Genomic DNA, 21796 nt, shown 5'->3' with positions numbered 1-21796 from the left:
GTTGTAAAGCAGAAACTAACACACCACTGTAAAGCAATTATACTCCAATAAAGATGTTAAAAAAAAAGGTTTATTTTTAAAAAGAGTCTTTCTATAAAAGGGAACAACTCATCAGAAAAAAAGGAGGCTAGAAAACAAACAACACTTTTAAAGTGCTGAAACCCAGAATTCTGTGTCTATGTCCTTGAAAAATGATGGCAAAAAAAGACACTTTCAGGTAAATGAATGATTAGAGAATTCATCACAGCAGATCTGCACTGCAAGAAATGATTAAAAAATATTATCTGTATTGAAAGGGAAATGACACCAGATGGAACTTGTAACTGTAGAAAGAAAAAAAGAACACCAGAAATGCTTATAAGTGAGTAAATATAAAAGCCTATCACTTTTCCCTTCATCAGTTTTTCTGTTCCCATTACCCTCACCAACAAAGGATCTCTTTTCATTCCTCCTCTAAGGGCTCTGTAGACTTAGAATTTGACAATAGGTAGAAAAGCCCTCCTAGGGAGAGACTGTTTAGAAACTCTGGGGGATTTTATACTGTTACAAACATGGAGGGGTGCCTCTGGCATTTAGTAGGCATGGGCCTCGGAGGCTAAACATTCTGTAAATACAAAGGACAGCTCTGCAGAGCAAAGAATTATCCTGCCCCGATATGATTCACATCCCACCCCCTGAAAAACCTGAATTGAGGAGCACTGTAAGGCATCAATTAAGGGGTAAGGTAGCCTCACCAGACCTCTCACACATGCAGCCAGGCTGCATCATCTTCCTTAGCAGCTGTGCCTGTGGGACTAATTCTGAGCTTGCAACTGCAAATCCAGGTCATCATCATATGAACAGCTACCAAGTAAAAAATTTCTTTTGTCCTGTAACCTATGGAACTGACTTCTAAGCCAGTATTCTAAACCCCATGCAGACCCTTTACATTATTTTAGCTTCTTCCTCTTCTGTTGCTGGAGAGGAAAGGATAAGCACAGGCAAGATAAAAAGGCAAATCAAGGGGCTTCCCTGGTGGCGCAGTGGTTAAGAATCCACCTGCCAATGCAGGGGACCACGGGTTCGAGCCCTGGTCCAGGAAGATCCCACATGCCGTGGAGCAACTAAGCCCGTGAGCCACAACTACTGCAGCCCGCAAGCTTAGAGCCCATGCTCTGCAACAAGAGAAGCCACCACAATGAGAAGCCCGCGCACCACAATGAGAAGCCCGCGCACCACAATGAACAGCCCCCACTCGCTGCAACAAGAGAAAGCCCACGCAGCAACAAAGACCAAACTCAGCCAATAAATAAATAAATTTTAAAAAGGAAAATCAAGTGATGAGTCCAAACAATTTACTCAGGATGCTGAGCCTGCAATGTCCATGTCAGACAGGAAGGCTAGAAGATAAGTTGTCTTAAGTATCTGGCAGAGGGAGGGGCTCTCCACTTCCAGAGAAATAAAGGACAAATTTAGAGCTTATAAGAAAAGTTTTTAAACAGAATCATCAGCAGTCATTTTTTAAAAAAACTGTTATTTTTTAAAAGCTACTGTTTATATGTTTCAGTGTCAGATTTTTCTTGATAATTATGAATTTTTGAAAAAGTAGATGGATCATATGGAAGATACAGAAGAGATATATGCAAACTCAGGCAAAAAGATACAATTAAGACTCTATTTCCTGCTATAGCAGTACATTTAAAACGCAAGCTCAACCTTTTCTGAGGTAATTAAATCCATATTCAATTAGAACCTAAAAACTTTAAACAGTTAAAACAATAGTATGACTATTATATTGATATTATAATGTATTATTATATATTAATAATATATATTATTAAAAGCCCATTTTCTTTCTTTCTTTTTTTTTTTTTTTTTGCGGTATGTGGGCCTCTCACTGCTGTGGCCTCTCCCGTTGCGGAGCACAGGCTCCGGACGTGCAGGCTCAGCGGCCACGGCTCACGGGTCCAGCCGCTCCGCGGCATGTGGGACCACTGCGCCACCAGGAAGGCCCCTAAAAGACCATTTTCTTGATGGACTTTAGAATAAAATAACAGATTGACACTAAGTGGCCCCAAATTATGGATATTTAAAGACATTTTGCAATATGTTTGTGATTTATCTTTGTTTTCATAAAGTGTGAATTTTTACTATTCACAAAGTGATTTATTCTATATTTTACAAAGTATGTTTTTTTCCTATTCATTGCTAGATAATAAATAGAGTTATATACTTATTTTTTTTAAAGAGAATATGATGGAAAAAAGGTGAAGAGCTATTTAACTAATTCTATTCAACCAGCCAAAGAAACACTAAGCAGCATTTGATACTGCTAATTGACATAAAGATAGAAAAGCAACATTATTATTTGGTTACATGTTTATCTAAATTACCTCATCTTCCTATTAGCAATGAAAAAAATGTCCACAAATTCCTACAGACATACAAATAAAACTATAAAAGAGATCTCCAATTTGATAATGATCTGACAATTTATGACTGTTAAACAGTAAAGTCTATATCAATTTTTAAAAACCAGGAAAATAAATCCTTAACTTTCAGACAAATGTGCATTATTTTAATGTGCATTATTTTAAACTATCCAAGAGCCCATAACTTCCCCCTTTACACTGCCACATATCTGTTCACTACAAAGAACTTATTCTGCCAACTAGAGGTAACAAATAAAACCACAAATTGAGCGGTCTTTCCTGTCAGTGATGTCATGGACACTGCGCCAGAAAAGATGTCCTTCAGTCACCAGATGAAGGGCATTCATTAGAACAAACATGAACAAGCTCCTGAAACATCATCAACAAGGCAAGAAAACTAAATACCTATACTTAACAATGTGGAATTTAAAAATTAGTTATAAAATATATTCTTAAATGGAAAGAAACCTTAACAAAGCTAAATGTCTTCATGAAATCATTTCAATGTAGTACATACTTATTTTGTTCAAGGTATTCTGCTGCCCACTGCAGAGAATGGAAAGATAAGATACAAACTTTAACTTAAAGAAACCCGCAGTCTTCTCTCTACTGCCAGTCTAGTATGCAAATGATGACAACATAAAAGCAAAAGGACAGTACTGTCAAGAGGTACAAAAAGACACCGTGAAGACTGCAGGGGCCTTGAATAGTAAACTCACTGAGGGTGTGACCCAGGGGTCTTTTTTTCAACTCTTACCATTTCGTATTAGTTCATGTCACAATGCATAGCACCAAGGTTTCTTTTCTTAAATGAAGGATGGATAGAATTGACATGAGAGCAAGGGAGGGCTAAAGCATGGATCTTTGGGTCTACCCCTTGAGATGTGGAGTTATAGGTCACCGGGGGAATCTAGTGACTCTGACGGAAGGGTCCTTGAACCTCATGTAGAAACAGGAAAAGAAGGGGCTCTATGGAGGGAGAGAGAAGCAGTGACACATTAATGAGCCAGGAAAACAAGTGGTTCTCAGAGCATAAAGATTTTCTATGTTGTCGTCCTACATAACAGGGATTCATTGCCTTCCAGAGAATTAGATTTAGAGACGAAAAAGGTCTTCCCACACAGGAGGCAACGTGGCCTACATCACAGAGGAAGTCAGTGAAAAATCTGAAACTAAAACCTAGTTTTCTTGTCTTTACCTATTTCTCAAAGCAAGATCTGTGGGCCAGTGGCATTAGCCTCACCTGGAAACTTATTAAAAATACAGAATCTCAGGTTATACCCCAGACCTACTGAATCAGAATCTGCATTTTAACAAAATTGCCAGGGGATCCACACGCACATCAAAGTTTGAAGAGTATTTCAGAGCATGTATCTAGATGTGAAATTATTGGATCACAATGTGTGAGTTCTTGAAAGTATCAGATGGTGCTAAATTTCTCTCCAAAGTATTGTTATCAAGTCACTGTCTCACATTATTCTTTCTAATTTTGTGTATCTAATTACAACATAAAGCCATTTCCTATTGCTCTTACATTCCATTTGCCTTACAACCTAAATTTCCTTATTTGTGTTGTTATATACTAAAATGTGATAAAAGTTACATGGTCAAATAAATTTAGGAAACCATAGGTTAATCAATTAAAACAAGTCTTTAAGACTTCTCAGAGACCTCATTATGTTTATTAGGATAAAAGTGGAATACTTTTCAAGTATTTTCCAAAACTTATTTTATCATTTACCTTTTTTCTCCATGGGTCATCTATGGAACATATCTGGATACACTAACATTTCAAGGAACACAGATGGGAAATCCATGTTAATTTATAGAGAATTCCCGCCTTTTTAAAATAAAAATCATTAAAAAAATTCAATTCCCTCTCTAATAATCCCCAGATCTTCTCATACTTAAAAGACTCTCATACTCGCTACTTCTCTGTGGTTCTGTGTATGTAAAATAACATCACAGAGAAAGAAAAATACATTCTGCTCAGCTGAATTTCTCCCTATTCATTTTTCATGTTTTCACAGTAAGAAGAAATCGGTAAGGTCCAAAATTTCAAATAGTTTTTCTTACCTCTAAGGCAGCTGAGGAGAGCAAACTGTCACCTGCTCTGAGACCTAAGCAGAAAAACCAGTCTTTTTTAAAAAAAAATTTTATTGGAGTATAGTTGATTTACAATGTTGTGTTAGTTTCAGGTGTACAGCAAAGTGAATCAGTTATACATATACATACATCCACCCTTTTTTAGATTCTTAGGCCATTACAGAGTATTAAGTAGAGTTCCCTGTGCCACACAGTAAGTCCTTATTAGTTATCTATTTTATATATAGTAGTGTGTATATGTCAATAAATCTTCCAATTTATCCCCCCACCTTACCCTCTGGTAACCGAAAGTTTGAAAAACCAGTCTTGAATTCAGTGTTCCCACACACGATGTCCTGCAAAATCAGACTGACCCTTAATTTCCTTTTGGTTTCCCTGAAGAAATGAAAAGTGATCTCTGGATAGTGAAAATCACACGTTCTTTCTATTTTATTCTTTATAACTTTTCTTTAGTTTCAGTTTTTCTACAATGAGCATGTGTTACTTTTGCAATTACAAAAAAAAATTTCAGTTCTAAAACGCTTAATTTGAAGGGAAGAAAACAAGTCAGAGCAATAAAATTTAAATCCGTCTGCATTATCCTATCAAGATACACAAAAGCATCAATGACCCTCAATTAGGGTGAGATCTTTGCAAGATAACTGTCTAAAATCGATTATGTGAATATTAACTACATGATTAAAATGTTAATTCTTGGGCTTCCTGGGTGGCACAGTGGTTAAGAATCCACCTGCAGGGGACACGGGTTCGAGCCCTGGTCCGGGAAGATCCCACATGCCGCGGAGCAACTAAGCCCATGTGCTACAACTGAGCCTGCACTCTAGAGCCTGCGAACCACAGCTACTGAAGCCCATGCGCCTAGAGCCCGTGCTCAGCAGCAAAGAGAAGCCACCACAATGAGAAGCCCGCATACCACAATGAAGAGTAGCCCCCGCTCGTTGCAACTAGAGAAAGCCCGCACGCAGCAATGAAGCCAAAAAAAAAAAGTTAATTCTTTAAATAAGTCATTAATCTTTAAAATTTTTATGAATGCAGAATGAAAGTTTATCTAGGTTTCAACTTTAAGAGAGTGAACTGGTGAACTGAAAGAACACCAAAAAACCTTTGTCTAAGCCTCTCTTCTGCTGGCCCTTGCCTGCTTCAGTCTGCTGGTCTGTAAGTGGGAGAGTACCTGTACCATACATGGTTATGGTGAGGATTGGCTATGAAAATATATAAAAAAGGGGCTCCTCTACATCATATGTCATCAGAGAAACATAAATTAAAACAACCTATTACAACGGCCAAGATACAAAAACTGATAACACTAAATGCTGGTGAGGATGTGGAGCAACAGGAACTCTCATTCACTGCTGGTGGGAATACATAATGGTACAGCCACTCTGGAAGACAGTTTGACTGTTTCTTACAAAACTAAACATCCTCTTACCATACAACTCAGCAATCACGCTCCTTGGTATTTATCCAAGGGAGCTGGAAACTTATGACCACACAAAAACCTGCACACACATGTTTATAGTGGCTTTATTCATAATTGCCAAAACCTGGTAGCAACCAAGATGTCCTTCAGTAGGTGACTTGATAAACTGTGGTACATCCAGACAATGGAATATTATTCAGCACTCAAAAGAAATGAGCTATTATTAAGTCATGAAAAGACATGGAGGAAACCTAAATGCATATTACTAAATGAAAAAAGCCAGTCTGAAAAAAGCCCAGGTTTTGCTGGGAACATAAAATTGCTCTAAAAAATAAATTCTATTAAAACCCCAAAAAGCTCATAGCCATATAGTGCCTGCCATATATACAGCAGTGTTCAATAAATTGCAACTACTGTTATTAAAACAGGTACATTAGATATATCCTAAATGTTTCCACAAGAAATGAAGAAATATTACTACTGTAATTATAATAATTACTAAGTCAGTTTCAACATTTATCCTGATAAGATAAAAAGCATCCTTCTCAAACAAGTAATCCTTAAGAATCCATGACATAACTTGGATGAATGATTCTAAATCTAATATATTATTTTTCAAAGTTATCAAGTAAAATGTAAAATAACTAAGGATTCAGTCACAGCCAGTTACTTAATAAGTGCAAGTTTTACAGGCTTTTATGGTCATTATTTAAGAAAAAGAAAAAAGTTCAACAAAAGGAAAAAAAAGACATGCATCTCAACAAAGAAATGGTAATACCAAAAATAAATATAATCATTGAATTATGTTGGAAATGATATGGTTTGAGCAAGAGGTAGAATTCCTACCTATAAAGCAATCATTTCTCAGAAGAAAAACAAAATCTACAGTTTCCTTTTTTTGTTTACCTGGATGAGTCATGGTGACTGGCTCCTCTTTAGATTTATTATTGTAGATGACTACAGCAACTGCATTGTGGAAAGCAGCCCGTGATATTTTCTCTTTAAAGGTGCAATTTCCCCTCTGCAGCAAGGCAATCCACTGTTTGATGTTAGGAGGGACAAAGAACCGTGTTTGAGGATCACAGCCCAGATGATCAGCAACTAAATAGATGAGAAAAGAAAAAGAAAACAGACATTAATTTTTTCCTCAGGTAAATAAAATCAATCAAGTCTTCATCAAAGTGCTCAAGTATTCTCTGGATACCATACAGCTCTAAAGCACTTCAAGCAGCTCACTGCCAGCAGAGCTATAAATACATCCACAAAGGACAATGCAATGAATCTGAATCTATATCTGCATAGGGAGAGAGATGCTTCATTAAAATGTTACATGTAATGCAAATTAAAACCGTGAAAAATTCTGTTTAACTTTATAGATTGACAAAAATATAAAAGACTGATAATATCCAATGTAGGCTGGTGAAGAGAGGAGGGAAAAAACGCAAACACAGAGAACCCCCCAGAAACCCAAGTGACTGAGCTACCCTGACTTCTGCTCATTCATCTGCAGTTACTCATCTCTTAATGCCCATCTCCCACCATCACCACAAGGAGACTGATTTTGCTTGGGGTAAATGACGAAGCCAAACTAATCTTTGGTTCAGTTACCCAGCAGTCTTGTTGAAATTCAAGCATGCTTGAACAAATTTCTCAGTAAGTGTCAAAGGAAATTAGAAAAGTTCAGGCCTGTATTTGAAAGTTTAAATTACCTAAAATAACATGAAACTAGAAATAAGATGTTATTCCTCTAATTTATATTTACTGGTAAACATTACCCTACAATTTCACATTAGGAAACACATATTAACTTACTTGTCTAACAAGATACATAAAGACACCAAAACTATCCCTTGGGACAATAAATTACATGGTCATTGTCCTAGATTTGGAGGGACAGTTTTTTCAAGTACATTTAAATTTGTACTTGAAGCTCATCAATTTCTGATCCTGCAAATATGGTAATCATAGCTCAGGCACTCTTCGCAAATCTTAAAAAGCTGTCCTGGTTGCTCTTTCCACCCCTCATCCTCGCATTTATAACAGGTTAAAATGAAAAGGGAAGGGCAGTTCAGAAGGAGGAAAAAAGTCACAAATGTTATTTTGAAGACTGCAGGTATGCAGTGCCAGAGGACAATGGGCCCAAGCCCTCCTGGAGCCAGTCACCAGTACTTCAAGGGCTGAGAGGGAGGGAGGGAGAGGAACACAGCACAAAAGGGTAACACTAGAAGCAAATAAATAATGAAAATATTAAATAAATATTAATCAATAATAGTGTATAAAAAGACAACACCAGTGGGGAAATGTTTGCTTTCTACACCCCAGAAGCACACTGCTTAGCAAAAGAAATTCTCTTATTATCATGGTGATGGATGGCAATGAGAGCATATTTGCTACCAGAGGTCTCCTAATACACAGTAAGTGGGAGATAAATGATTTCACAATTCGCCATGATTGATATTGTCGACGACTACGACTCATCCTTTTCCTTAAACAGTTTCTGCACTCTGAAACTTTAGTCCTTTCTCAGTCAAATTAAACAGAGAGAAAAAAGCTTATGTCATGATTTTAATAGTCAACTACTGAAAGACACAGTCAAGGCATCATGAAACTTTGAAATCCTGAAACAGACTGTTTACTTTCAGTAATATCTGTTTCACAGATAATTATGCTGTTTAAAAATATAAGCATTTAGCCAATGTATTATGATAACCTCACTGTCTTGGGAAATTTTTCAAGAATATCTGAAGAGATCTGTATGCTTGTGTTCTGTGAAACATTCACTATTTTTCCTGTGACTTATCCTGTCCTCCCTATGATTTCTTACTCATTCACAGTGCAGTAAAGAGAAAACAACACAGTTATGGAAGCAGCAAGACCTGGGGTCCAAATTCTAGATCAACGATTTATTAGTCGAGCACGGTCACAGGTTCAATTTTCTGATCTTCTATTTCTACTAATTTATAAAGACTGTATGTATCAATCCCAATCTTCCAATTTGGGACTGACACATACACACTACTGTATATAAGATAGATAACTAATAAGGACCTCCTGTACAGCACAAGGAACTCTACTCAATACTCTGTAATGGCCTATATGGGAAAAGAATCTAAAAAAGAGTGGAGACATGTATTTCTATTACAGATTCACTTTGCTGTACACCTGAAACTAACACAACACTGTAAATCAATTATACCCCAATTAAAAAAAACGATTGAAATACAATTCTTACCTTACCAGAGTTATGTATGTGAAAAAGTCTATAATAATTCTTCTACCCTTGAGTGCTGAAAAAATTAACTTCTCTTCCCTTAGTTTTCTGGGTGCCATCGTATCTTGTCCTAGTGATCCAGCTTGGTGCCATGGGGATGTTCTACACAAATGTGTGTGAAGTCTACCCACAGCCCGGCAGCACACCTCCACTCCATACCCTTTGCTCCTAATAGCTACCACAGCCCAGCAGCATGCCTCCCCTCCATATCCCTTGCTCCTAATAGCTACCACTACGTTTCATTCTTTCTCCCTGATGCTCTGACAGTATCATTGTCCACTTAAAAGAACAGCAGTTCACTAATTGTCACAATGTCTAAGACTGAAAAGACACACTGAGGGGAGCAACAACAGAGCAAAATCAAACACACTGAAGGAAAACTTTAAAATTCTCTTAAGGAATGCCCACCCACTAAGAACAGATTCTATGAACAACTGCATCATCAAAACAAATGCCAACAACAGACTGTATGAGCAAAAGAATGTTCCTGCTCCCCCAAATTTATCCAAATCATCATTCACAAAAGGTCTTTGAAAACATTTATATCAGCAAGACTATAATATGCAATAAGAAATTCCAGTTCTTGTTCAAAGAAGTAGTTATTCAGAAAAAGAAAATAAGGGGTTTTCATAATCACTTAGTACCATGGTATGTTTATTTTATCTATCTATTCTTTTCTGTAATTAAAAAATAACTTGAACAATGAAAATAATGTCAACAGCTCTAAAACAAATTCCCAAGAGGATTGATGACTGATTGTGATTAAGTGGCACTACTGCAAAATTTAATACCAGTTGTTTATACTTGAAGCAATTTATTAAGTGTAGACATGGTAGTATGGCATAAAAAATCTATGAACTAGTAATTTTTTTTCATTAAAAGTCATAATGAAAATGTGAAATTATAGGTGATATAAAATATTAAAGTATTTTACAATTTTATTTGTCAATTATACCTCAGTAAATCTGGAAAAAAATTTTACATTACTGAAAAACTTCAGTTTTTTTCTGTATGGCCTTTCCTGTTGAGTCCAGAAATAGTTACGAGACTTTTATTTATTCCTTGACAAGAACCAAACAATTCTGGACAGGAACAAATATGGAATCCTCACCTCAACGAATATTAACTTAAATGCTCAGCAACGTACTAAATACCACAGAGAAATACAATAGAACCAAACATTTTGGTCTTAAATGTTAAAGAACCACTAAATGTATTGAGGAGGCATGCCTGGCACAGAAATTAAATATCAGCAAGGTAGTTTAAAGGGCCAACACAGAGAGTGCTTAGAAATTTAGGAAAGGAAAAGAGCAACATAATGGTTCAAGGTTTAGTGGAAGTTGGAGGCTAAAACACTTGAAAACTGCTCAAGCAGAAAGGAGGCGGGTGTACAAGTGACTAGCACAAGAACACAGAACAAAGATTAAGAGCCTCTCTCAAACTCTTATGAAAATCAAATAAGATGATATATTGAAAGGCTGATATTAAATATTTGACTATTTAAAGGGCTCTCTGAGTGGACAAGTAAATAAATAAATAAAATCTCTCTTCCCTACCCCAGAGCAGCCTGAAGTTCTCCACTTTGATTAATTTCACTTAATAATTTCACCCCATTTCTTTAAAATGCAAACACTCCATCTGCTAAGTAGTGATGTCCACATGTTGTGTGGGTGATGTTTCCTCCTGCGCCCTGAGAACTTGCAAGAGCCTTGTGGGGCTAGGGCACTGATGCATGGTTGCTGGATTCCTTAGGCACACAGCACAGGTACCCCAATGTGACTCTTGCTCTCAGAGGCTGCGTGTCTTGTTTCCTCCACCTTAAATGCCAATCCCACCACTCCTTTGCTGACCACCTCCTAAGCCTAAGGATTGTGCTAAACTATCTTCTCTGGAACGCCTTCCCAGTCTCCTAAGGCTGAGTTGGGTGCTTTATTCATGTTTCCATGGTACCCTGAGATTCCATTTATTTTAGCATTTATCACACTTTATTAGTAACTGGCTGTTTATTCTGAGTCTCTCCTAAAGCATGAGATCTAGCATCTCTGCCAGTATCTCTGGCATACAGCAGGCGCTTAACTTACCTGATGACAGGAGCAAGAGAAGAATGACAGAGGGAGATTAAGCAAGACCTGATATAAAGAAAAAGCTGTGCCAAAGACCTCTCTGTTTCATGTGGTAATGTTCTGACAGGGGTAATGTTCTATCAGTTGTTTCCTACAAAAGAAGTAAAAATAAAAATGAGCCTAACTAGTTACCCTAAATTTAGATGTTTCCATTATCAGTATGTTCTGATTATTTGCTTTTCTGTTTTCACATTAATTATAATCTCTTTAATCTTTAGATTTCTTACTTCTACCTTGTCTTTATTTTCCATTTGTTAAACTTTAATTTTATGATTCAAAGGAAAAAAATACAATTTATTTTTGTTCTCAACTTTTTTTTTAAATTGAAGTATAATTGATTTACAATATTGTACTAGTTTCAGGTGTACAGCAAAGTGATTCAGTTTTATATATATATATGTGTGTGTGTATGTGTATGTATGTGTGTATATGTATATATATACATATATATATCCTTTTTCAGATTGTTTTCCATTATAGGTTATTAAAAGATATCGAATATAGTTCCCTGTGCTATACAGTAGGTCCCTATTGTTTATTTTATATATAGTAGTGTATATCTGTTAATCCCAAATTTCTCCCTCCCGCCCTTTCCCCTTTGGTAACCACAAGTTTGTTTTTCACCCAACTTCTTAATTTTATACATTCAGCTACTAGACTTAAGTATCTAGCTTTCATCCCTTCACACTTCCATGGATAAATTTACTTTCTTACTATTTCTACACTTTCACTTAAATCTAACATCTTATTTCTTTTTATTACTTATCTTTATCAGTTGTTTAGTCTAGTTGAAAATGTTTACTCTTCCTTTTGTTTTAATTTTGTTAACTTATTTGTAAGTTTCAATTTTTCTCTTAACCTTGTATATACTTTTAAAAATCCCCCCTACCCCATACTTCTGTTACATTTTTTTTCTGTTAGGATCTGTTATCATAATGGCCTGCAAAAATGATCTGGACCCTAGCCCTTCTTGATTTCTCAGGAACCTTGTATTAATGATCATTCCCTCTTTTTCTTTTTCCTCTCATTTAAACCTGCTTGTCTCTTCCATCTTAAAAATAAAGAAGAAGAAAGAAAGATATCTCAAAAGATTCCCTTTTACTGCCACTGTTCTCAAGAGCTGCCTGTACCTGTGATTCTCATTTCCTCAGTATCCACCCATTCCTCACATTTTAATCCCTGCATCCAGCCACTCCACTAAAAGTGCTCTGATTAAAAGGCACCAATAACCTCGGTGTTGGTAAATCCCAGGACATGCCTAATCCTCTTCCAAACTGACCTCGCAGCAACATCTGTCCCAGCTGAGCACTCTTCTCTCTTGGCTCTCAGGGCTCTCATCCTCCTGGCTTTCCTCTTCCTCCTCTTCCTTCACAGCCCTCCTTCCTAGTCTTCTTGACTGACTCCATTCCCTCCACATGAGCACTCAAACCACTTGGATGTAGGTCTAAGACTCTCCAGAGCTAGAATTCTCTCTATGTTGATGGCAGACTTTTTTTACTGGAATAACGATGCTTACGAACATTTCATGCCAATCAGCCCTTTTCTGAGAAACTATTTTTCAAATGTTACTTCTATAAATCCATAGTTTCCAACATATACAACTAAATCAGAATGCTAAGAATCAGGAGAGGAATACAGATAATTAAACGCAGGGAAGAGATGGTCTTGCTTTGATGAGCTAACAGACATTCTTGAATGTCTTTACTGGTTCACACAGAAGGAGGCATAGGAGAGCACCTGTAGGCAGGTATATGGACAGTCACTTTCTAATTTATTTGTTTCCTGGCAGCTTTGCCCCACTTCCAGGCAAGGTCATGGGATCACCTTGAGGTTTCAAATGGATTCTATCAGTTGCCAAAAAAACCTACCCCAAACCAAAACCAGAAACAGAAACCTAATTTAATTTGGGCATCACCTCTACACAGTCACATGCTTTAAGTGACACCTACTTGAGAGCAAGCTTTAGGGGGGAGGGAGGTAGACAGATGATCTAAGATGAGGCACACAGAAGTTAAATTACATATGGAGAGGCCTTTTCTCTGTTTTCCACAGGATGTGAATAAGGAAACGTGACTCCAGTTGTTGCTGGCAGTTGTTGCTCCAGTTGTGATAGAGGGGAACATTCTTAGGATAAAGTTAAAGCTATGATGGCAAAGGGACACTGAAAGGGACAAGATCCTTGGTAACACTGCTGAGTGCTGAATCTTTGAACCCTGAAAGCTGCCCTACCTTGGAGTTTCCAGTTCTGACACAGGATTAATGTCCTCCTTATCTGTAATCAATCTAAGCAGGAATTTGTTACTTGGAGCACTCAACACTTCTCATGTGAGTCAAGCGGCAAAGGTCAAGACTCGGGCTTTATCCCTGCTGAGGGGCTCTCTTAATCCATCACGATCCTTGGCAACTCAAGCCCACCAAGAAGATCAAATCATAAGACAAAAGCTTCTTGGAAAAGTCTTTTGACACAGGGAGGCAGCTGTGATGCCAATTCTTTGCCTCCCTCCTTCCCTTGAGGGGAGTGGTAGCTATTCAGTAGCAGCGGGTTTCACTTGAAGACTAACATTTAAAGCAAGGGCTCTTGACAAGGATACATGGGTAGAATCCAGGAGGCCAGGGAAATCATCTTTACTTTCACTAAATGCTAACTGACATTTAGCATTTTCTTCATCTATAACTCTGTAACCCATAGCAACTACATTAATTTTTGTTATCTCAAAATACTGGTATTATTATTATTATTATTATTATTAAACCCACACCAAGAGCTTGTTACTTAATATGTTAATAAAGAATCATATCTATTACTATGTCACAAACATTTTAAATACGTTGATACTGTGTTTCAGTATACTTAGTTTCCTTTAATCCTATTTACTTTTGTACTGATCACTATCCTGAGAAGAAGTCCACAGTTTTCTTTTTCACTAGACTGCAAAAGGAGTCTCAACTGCCAGGTTTAGTATGTTTAATTTAAATGATATATTTGTATCTGTTTCTATTACTTTACTTTGTTCTTATTATCCTTAAGCTTCTTTATACTACCCCACCCCCCACTTCTGAATGAATAAAGAAAAATTTTCTTTATTCCCCTCTTTTCTTCCATCTATATACTCAAGTTCTATTTCTTAGAAGTTACCCTTAAAAAATTAACATGCATACCTGATTAAAAGTTTACATTTAATCAATGTCTCTATCTTCTTCCTAAATAACACAAGGCTCTTGGCTACCATAACAAAGTACTATAAACTTGGTGGTTTAAACAACAGAAACTTATTCTCTCACAGTTCTGAAGGCCAGAAGTCTTAAATCAAGGTTGTTGGCAGGGTCATCTTCCCTCTGAAGGTCCTAGTGGAGAATCCTTGCTTGCCTCTTTTGGCTTCTGGAGCTCCAGGTGACCTTGGCTTGTGGCTGCATCACTCCAACCTCTGCCTCTGTCTTCACATGGCCTTCTCCTCTGTGTCTGGTCTCTTCACTTCTGTCTCTTATAAAGACACTCATCATTGGATTTAGGACACACCTACGCAATCAAGGATGATCTCATCTAAAGATCTTTAATTTAATTACATCTGCAAAGACCTTTTTTCCAAATAACGTTTCCACATTCACAGGTTCCAAGGATTAGGACATGAATGTACTCCAGGGAGACGACCATTCACCCCCCCTTCAGAATGAGACTCCAACCACCACCTTTCATTGTATGTGTAATTGCCCACTATGCAGTTCCACCTTGCTTTAATTATCCCCTCCCTAATATTCAATGTTTCATACAGTCAATGTTTGTTAAACTTTACCTACAGATGCTCGTCAGTCCTTACATTAGTCAGGGTTCTCCAGAGAAACAGACCAATAAGATATTTGTGGTGTATAAAGAGATTTATTTTGTAAGGAACTGGCTCATGCGATTACAGAGGCTGACAAGTCCCAAGATCTGCAGAGTAAGTCAGTAAGCTGGAGAATTGATGGTGGAGTTCCAGTCCAAAGGCTGGCAGGCACGAGACCCAGGGTGCGATGATGTTTCAGTTTAACTCCGAAGGCAGGAAAAAGCCAATGTCCAGTTTGAAGGCAGTCAGGCAAGAGGAATTCTCTCTTTCTTATTTGGAGGATAATCAGCCCTTCTGTTTCATCCAGGCCTCCAAGTGACTGGATGAGGTCCACCCACAACAGGGAGGGCAATCTGCTTTAATCTGCTTTATTCAATCTATCAATTTATGTGTTAATGTCATCGAAAAATACCCTCACAGAAACACCCAGAATGATGACCAAATACCTGGGAACCCTGTGGCCTCGTGAACGTGACACATAAAATTAACCATCACAGTACTCCTCACATCTCACTTTTCCCTTCTGTTTCCTCCTTCTTACTTATTCTACATCTTTTAGAAGTTCTTTCAATGAAGATCTGTTAAGGGTAAACTTGCTTTTTCGGGTAAACTTGTCTTTACACATCTGAAAACTTCTTTCACTTTCCCTCATTCTTGAATGATAAATTAGGGTAAAAAGTCTAGATTGTTATTGTTCTATTAGCACACTAAAGATAATATTCCATTGTCTTCTGATTCTTATGTTGAGAAGAGGCTGAACAAAACATTTTAATTATGTAGGCTCTCAAATGTTACCTACTTTTTACTTTTGAATCTAATATTCTTAAGAAGTAAAATAAATATGATCTATTAATCACCAATTTTAACCTCTTTGGTTATATTCTGAAGAAACAAACTTTTCACTACCTTTTCATATAGAATTTTAAAGGAAAAGGAAACAATAAAATATCTCTGTACACCTAGAGTGCTGGATATATCAATCAACATTGCAAGAAGTGTCATACGTAGCTGAACTGTCAGCAAGTATAATTGCCAATAACTATCCATTATCGTTTGTCTTCTTTAGTCACTGTAGATCTCAAGTGGATTTTGATTATTTTTTACATCCTTAGAACTTATATATATCTGTTGGATGTTCTCCATGACATAATAAAAAGCATCTTAAAAGTAATTTTAAATGATGGCTAGCTCAAATCACTTAACTTGAAAAGTCATGTTCAGAAATAATTTCTATTACAACTGATGTAACAAATACTTCATGCATAAGAGATGCTATAAATCGATATAACTAAAAATCACCGCTAGGTCCTTGTACAATCATGGTATCATGGTACACATACACAAGTGCTAATTATTTTATCCACATCACTCCCTATTCCACAAAAGCATCATAACACTGAATACAACTATTTCTGAGGCTCTCTTTTCTGCTGGCTCCTATCCATCATGTATTCCTCCCACCACAAGGATGGTTCAACATCCACAAATCAATGTGATACACCACATTAACAAAAAGAAGGATAAAAATCATATGATCATTGCCATAGATGCAGAAAAAGCATATGATAAAATTCAGCATCCATTTATAATAAAAACCCTCAACAAAGTAAAATGGGTAGAGACGGAATGTACCTCAACATAATGATAAGCCCACAGCTAACATCATACTCAACAGTGAAAACCTAAAAGCTTTTCTTCTAAGATCAGGAAAAAGACAAGGATACCCACTCTTGCCACTTTTATGCAGCATAGTACTGGAAGTCCTAGCTAGTGCAATTAGACAAGAAAAAGAAATAAAAGGCATCCAAATATGAAAAGAAGAAGTAAGACTGTCTCTATTTGTAGATGACATGATATTGTACATAGAAAACTCCAAAGACTCCACCAAAAAACTGTTAGAATAAACAAATTCCATAAAGTTGCAGGATACAAGATCAATATATGTAAATCAGCTGTGTTTCTATATACTGATAACAGACTATCAGAAAGATAAATTAAGAAAACAATCCCATTTACAATCGCATCAAAAAGAATGAAATAGGGTCTTCCCTGGTGGTGCAGTGGTTAAGAGTCCACCGGCCAATGCAGGGGATATGGGTTCGAGCCCTGATCCAGGAAGATCCCACATGCCGTGGAGCAACTAAGCCTGTGCACCACAACTGCTGAGCCTGTGCTCTAGAGCCTGCGAGTCACAACTACTGAAGCCCGTGTGCCACAACTACTGAAGCCTGTGCTCCTAGAGCCTGTGCTCTGCAACGAGAAACCACGGCAGTGAGAAGCCCTCGCACTGCAACGAAGAGTAGCCCCCGCTCGCCGCAACTAGAGAAAGCCCGCGTGCGGCAACGAAGACCCAACGCAGCCAATCAATCAATCAATCAATCAAATCTAAAAAGAATGAAATACCTAGGAATAAACTTAACCAAGGAGGTGAAAGACCCGTACAATGAAAACTATAAGACACTGACAAAAGAAACTGAAAAAGACACAAATAAATGGAAAAATAATCTGTGCTCATAGACTGGAAGAATTAATATTGTTAGAATGTCCATTCTACCCAAAGCAATCTACAGATTCAGTGTAATCCCTATAAAAAGTCCAATGACATTTTTCACAGAAACAATAAACAATCCTACAATTTTTACAGAAGCACAAAATATCCCCAATAGCCAAAGCAATCTTGAGAAAGAAGAACAAAGCTAGAGGCATCATGCTTCTATATTTCAAACTATATTACAAGACTATAGTAATCAAAATAGTATGATATTGGCATAAAAACAGACACATAGATCAATGGAACAGAATAGTCTCTAGAAACAAACCCACACATATATGGTCAATTAATTTACTACAAAGGAGCCAAGAATATGCAATAGGGAAAGGACAGTCTCTTCAATTAACAGTGATGGGAAAACAGGACAGCCACATGCAAAAGAATGAAACTGGACCACTATCGTACACCATACACAAAAACAATGGTCCTTGTTTCATGCAAATTTCTACTGACACAGTTCCCCACTATTTCTTACATTTCACAGGTGCTAGCTAAGTGTGTGATATTGCTGTTATCCCTTGAATTAATGATGTTAGTTAAAACAGATGACTCATTCTCATGAAAAAAAAATTATGGGCTAGGAACAATGTCACTCACACTAACAGGAGAAGTATTTGTCCAGAGGCTAACTGACCACTGATTGAAGGACTTTAAGTGAAACTGCTGAGGAAGGAGGTAAGAGAACATGAAAAAAAAAATCATGAAATCAGTCCCTATGGAGGACAATTAGAAAAAAAATAACACGGTGAGAGATTATTCATATAAGAAAACAAATGAGAACAGGAAGTTTAAAGTTTTCATAATCTAAGATGTTTGTAAACCAATAAATATAAGTAATGAGAAAAATATTTAAAGTTTACCCTAAATATACAAAATAACCAATGAGATTTGTTGAAGTGGGTCTCAAGATTGGCCGATAATAATAGAAAAGAATACTTTACCTAAGAACCTACTATTCGGAGGAAAAAAGGAAAAGCAGTTATTTTACATCAAAACAATGTACATCCTTCAAGAAAATTTAAGTGAAAAGAACTCAGAACATGTCTGAGAGATAGAAATGAGACTTTGATGGGGGCAATATACCAAGGTCAACTGGCCAAATGGAGTAAATACAAAAGTTCTTTACATAAAACTGGCAGAAAAGATAGAGTACTGATAGGGGTTCCAGTCATCTACAAAACTGCAGAAATCTCATTTTGCTAAAAGCAGAATGTCTAACAAGTTCCTGATCTGCTTTACTGTTCATTTCGTCTCCCAAAGGATAATTGCTAGGGATAACCAGAGGAAAATGCTACCCAGAACATAACATATACCCAGATTGTGAAGTGACTAGTAACTTGGAAGAAAGCAACCTATCATTTCACAGTATGCAAAACCCAGGGCAAAAAAGCTGGGTAATTACAAATCATCTTGATGAGAAAGAAAATGAAGAAACCAGCAAGAATGCACAAGATAAATTCAACTTTAAGGAAGACTCGTACAAAGTAAAGGCCAATGCAGGATGACAATATAGACTTATAAAAATTCTCCCCAAAACTAAAAAGCTCAGAAAGAGTTGAAAGTTGCCAATAATGACAGGAACAAGCAAAGGGGCTTCTCTCAATCCTTTCCCAAAAGATTTAAGGTTTTTCAGAGCAAGAAGAATAGGAAAGAAATAGGTCCACTGCTCAGAGCCAAGAAAACAATGGATGAAAACATTTCTCAAAAACTTTTTTGCTTTTGTTTCCCTGTAAAGAAGAACAACCTGAGAACTAAGACGACCAGAGCAAGGCTAAAGCACCCTGGAAATGGGTTGAGTTCATAAGAAAGCAAATATATTCTTAGGACAGGTCTCCCAGTTCAGTAAAACTGCTGTTCATAGCTTGTGCATTCATGCTGGTTTCTTCAAGTAATCTCTCATCCCATTAAAATAACTTATAATTACCCAGCTTTCTTTGCCCTGGTGTTTGCAAACTTAAAAATGTTATACTTGCTTTCTTCCAAATTTCTAGTCACTTTGCTTTACATCACCAAATGCAAAGAATACTTCCCAGTCCTCAGCATGCCATCCTCCTCAGCAGTGTCAGAGGTAGCAAACCACTTAACTTTTGAGACAATATATATTTTTTTGGTCTCTTCCCTCTCCTTCTCAGTCTTCTTGGCTATCCAGTTGTCCCAGCACCCTCTGTTGAAAAGACTGTTCTTTTCCTCACTCAATTGTGTTGGCACCTTTGTCAAAAATCATTTGATCATAAATTAAGGGTTTATTTCTGGTTCTCAGTTCCAGTCCACAGTGACTTGTAAGTTTTGAAATCAGGAAATGCAGCCTTCTAATTTTGATTTTCTTTTGCAAGATTGTTTTGACAATTCTACATCCACATACATTTTGCTGGCCAATTCATAAATTAAGGGTTTATTTCTGGTTCTCAGTTCTATGCCATTGATCTATATGTCTATGCCAGTCCACAGTGACTTGTAAGTTTTGAAATCAGGAAATGCAGCCTTCTAATTTTGATTTTCTTTTGCAAGATTGTTTTGACAATTCTACATCCACATACATTTTGCTGGCCAATTTCTGCAAAAAGCCAGCTGGTATTTTCTTAGGGTTATTGAATCTGTAGGTCAGTTTGGGGGAGTACTGTCACTATAACAATATTAAGTCTTTAGATCCATGAACATGGGATGTCTTTCCATTTATTTAGGTCTTCTGGAATTTCTTGTGACAGTATTTTATAGTTTTCAGGGTCAATGACATTTTAAATGATATTAAAAATATATTTTCTAATTGTTTGTTCCAGCATACAGAAGTACAATTGACTGTGTGTTTGTATTGATCTTGTATCTAGTGACCTTTCTAAATTTACTCAACTTTTAAAAAATCACTCTGTAATAATAAATGAGAAACAAAGGTTTAATGACATTTAATTATGGATTAACACTGGCTGCCCTTCTCAATCCATGTCAGAGGGTTGTGTATCTCATATGGTATCTGAGGTATCCTGAATGAAGAGTGATCCCACAAATGTAAAGTGGATTTCAGTGACTCCCTCACACATGTGTTTTTTTCAGTTTATTGCAAAATAGCATATATACTCAGTTACATGGATTTATACATGATACCATCTACTTTTAACTAAATGTCCCTCATTAAATGGACAATGCCTTCAAAACATCCCTACAAAATAAAGCAAAAATAAATTGGCAGAGCTGACATTTCTACTCCTGTACAACCTCTTTTTAGTTACCATAAAAGGTTTTAAAAAACCCAACTAATCAGATTTGAAAAAGAAAGCCCCCAAATTAGAAATGATCATGAAAGACTATTAGAAATACACTTATTACAGCTGTTATTAGCTATTAAACTAAGTGTTAGGCTTTAAGGTACTATGTCAAAGAAAACCAATAGTGTGGTTTAACATTTGTAAGTGTAATACATATATTGGGGATAAATGTACACGCACAACCAAAAAAGTCTGTGCCCCAGTACTACAGGGAATGGGTTAGAGAGGGCACCAGTAGACACAGGGAAGCCAGTTAGGAGGCCACAGTCTAGGTAAGAGATTAGAGAAGGTTGCAGTGGATGTGGAGAGAAATGGATACATTTTAGAGATATTCAGGAATTTGGATCAACAGGACTTGGTAATTAATTAGATATGGGGGGGTGGGGGTCTAAAGATGATGTCCTAGTTTCTGGCATAACACACTGGGTAGAAGGTGGTGCTGACTGAAAAAGCAAACATTGGAGGAGAAACAGATTTTTGGAGGAAAGATGATGAACTGTTGTGGACATACCAGGCTTGAAAGAAAATTGAGAGGGAGAGAATAATTCCACTCCCTAAGCATACCTCCAATAAAATGTTATATATTTTATGTAACAAAAGACATGTACACAATGTTTATGACAGCATTACTTGTAACAGTCAAAAAACAGGCAACCCACATGTCCTTCAACAGCAGAATAGGTAAAATGTGATATATTCATGCACTGATCACTGACAAAACTATTGCTATATGCAATGACATGAATTTATTTCACCAGTATGATGTGAGCAAAAGAAACTAATCACAAGATGAAAAAGAATACATACCATGATTCTATGTATATATGTTAAAA

General features: G+C 36.8%; 1 protein-coding gene across 3 annotated transcripts in view; it reads right to left on the bottom strand.

The window, feature by feature from the left end:
* RNF130 (ring finger protein 130) overlaps nucleotides 1–21796 on the bottom strand; it is a 125306-nt gene that overhangs the window by 89314 nt on the left and 14196 nt on the right. For all 3 annotated transcript variants that reach the window (XM_024116296.1, XM_028498056.2, XM_028498060.2), the window contains exon 2: nucleotides 6844–7038. In XM_024116296.1, coding sequence (XP_023972064.1) covers nucleotides 6844–7038 — 195 coding nt within the window. The remainder of the gene's footprint in view (nucleotides 1–6843; nucleotides 7039–21796) is intronic.

This window comes from Physeter macrocephalus, chromosome 2 (assembly GCF_002837175.3).
Source record: "Physeter macrocephalus isolate SW-GA chromosome 2, ASM283717v5, whole genome shotgun sequence".
Taxonomy (NCBI): domain Eukaryota; kingdom Metazoa; phylum Chordata; class Mammalia; order Artiodactyla; family Physeteridae; genus Physeter; species Physeter macrocephalus.
The sequence above is the reverse complement of the archived record's forward strand: the minus strand, read 5'-3'. Positions and strand labels throughout refer to the sequence as shown.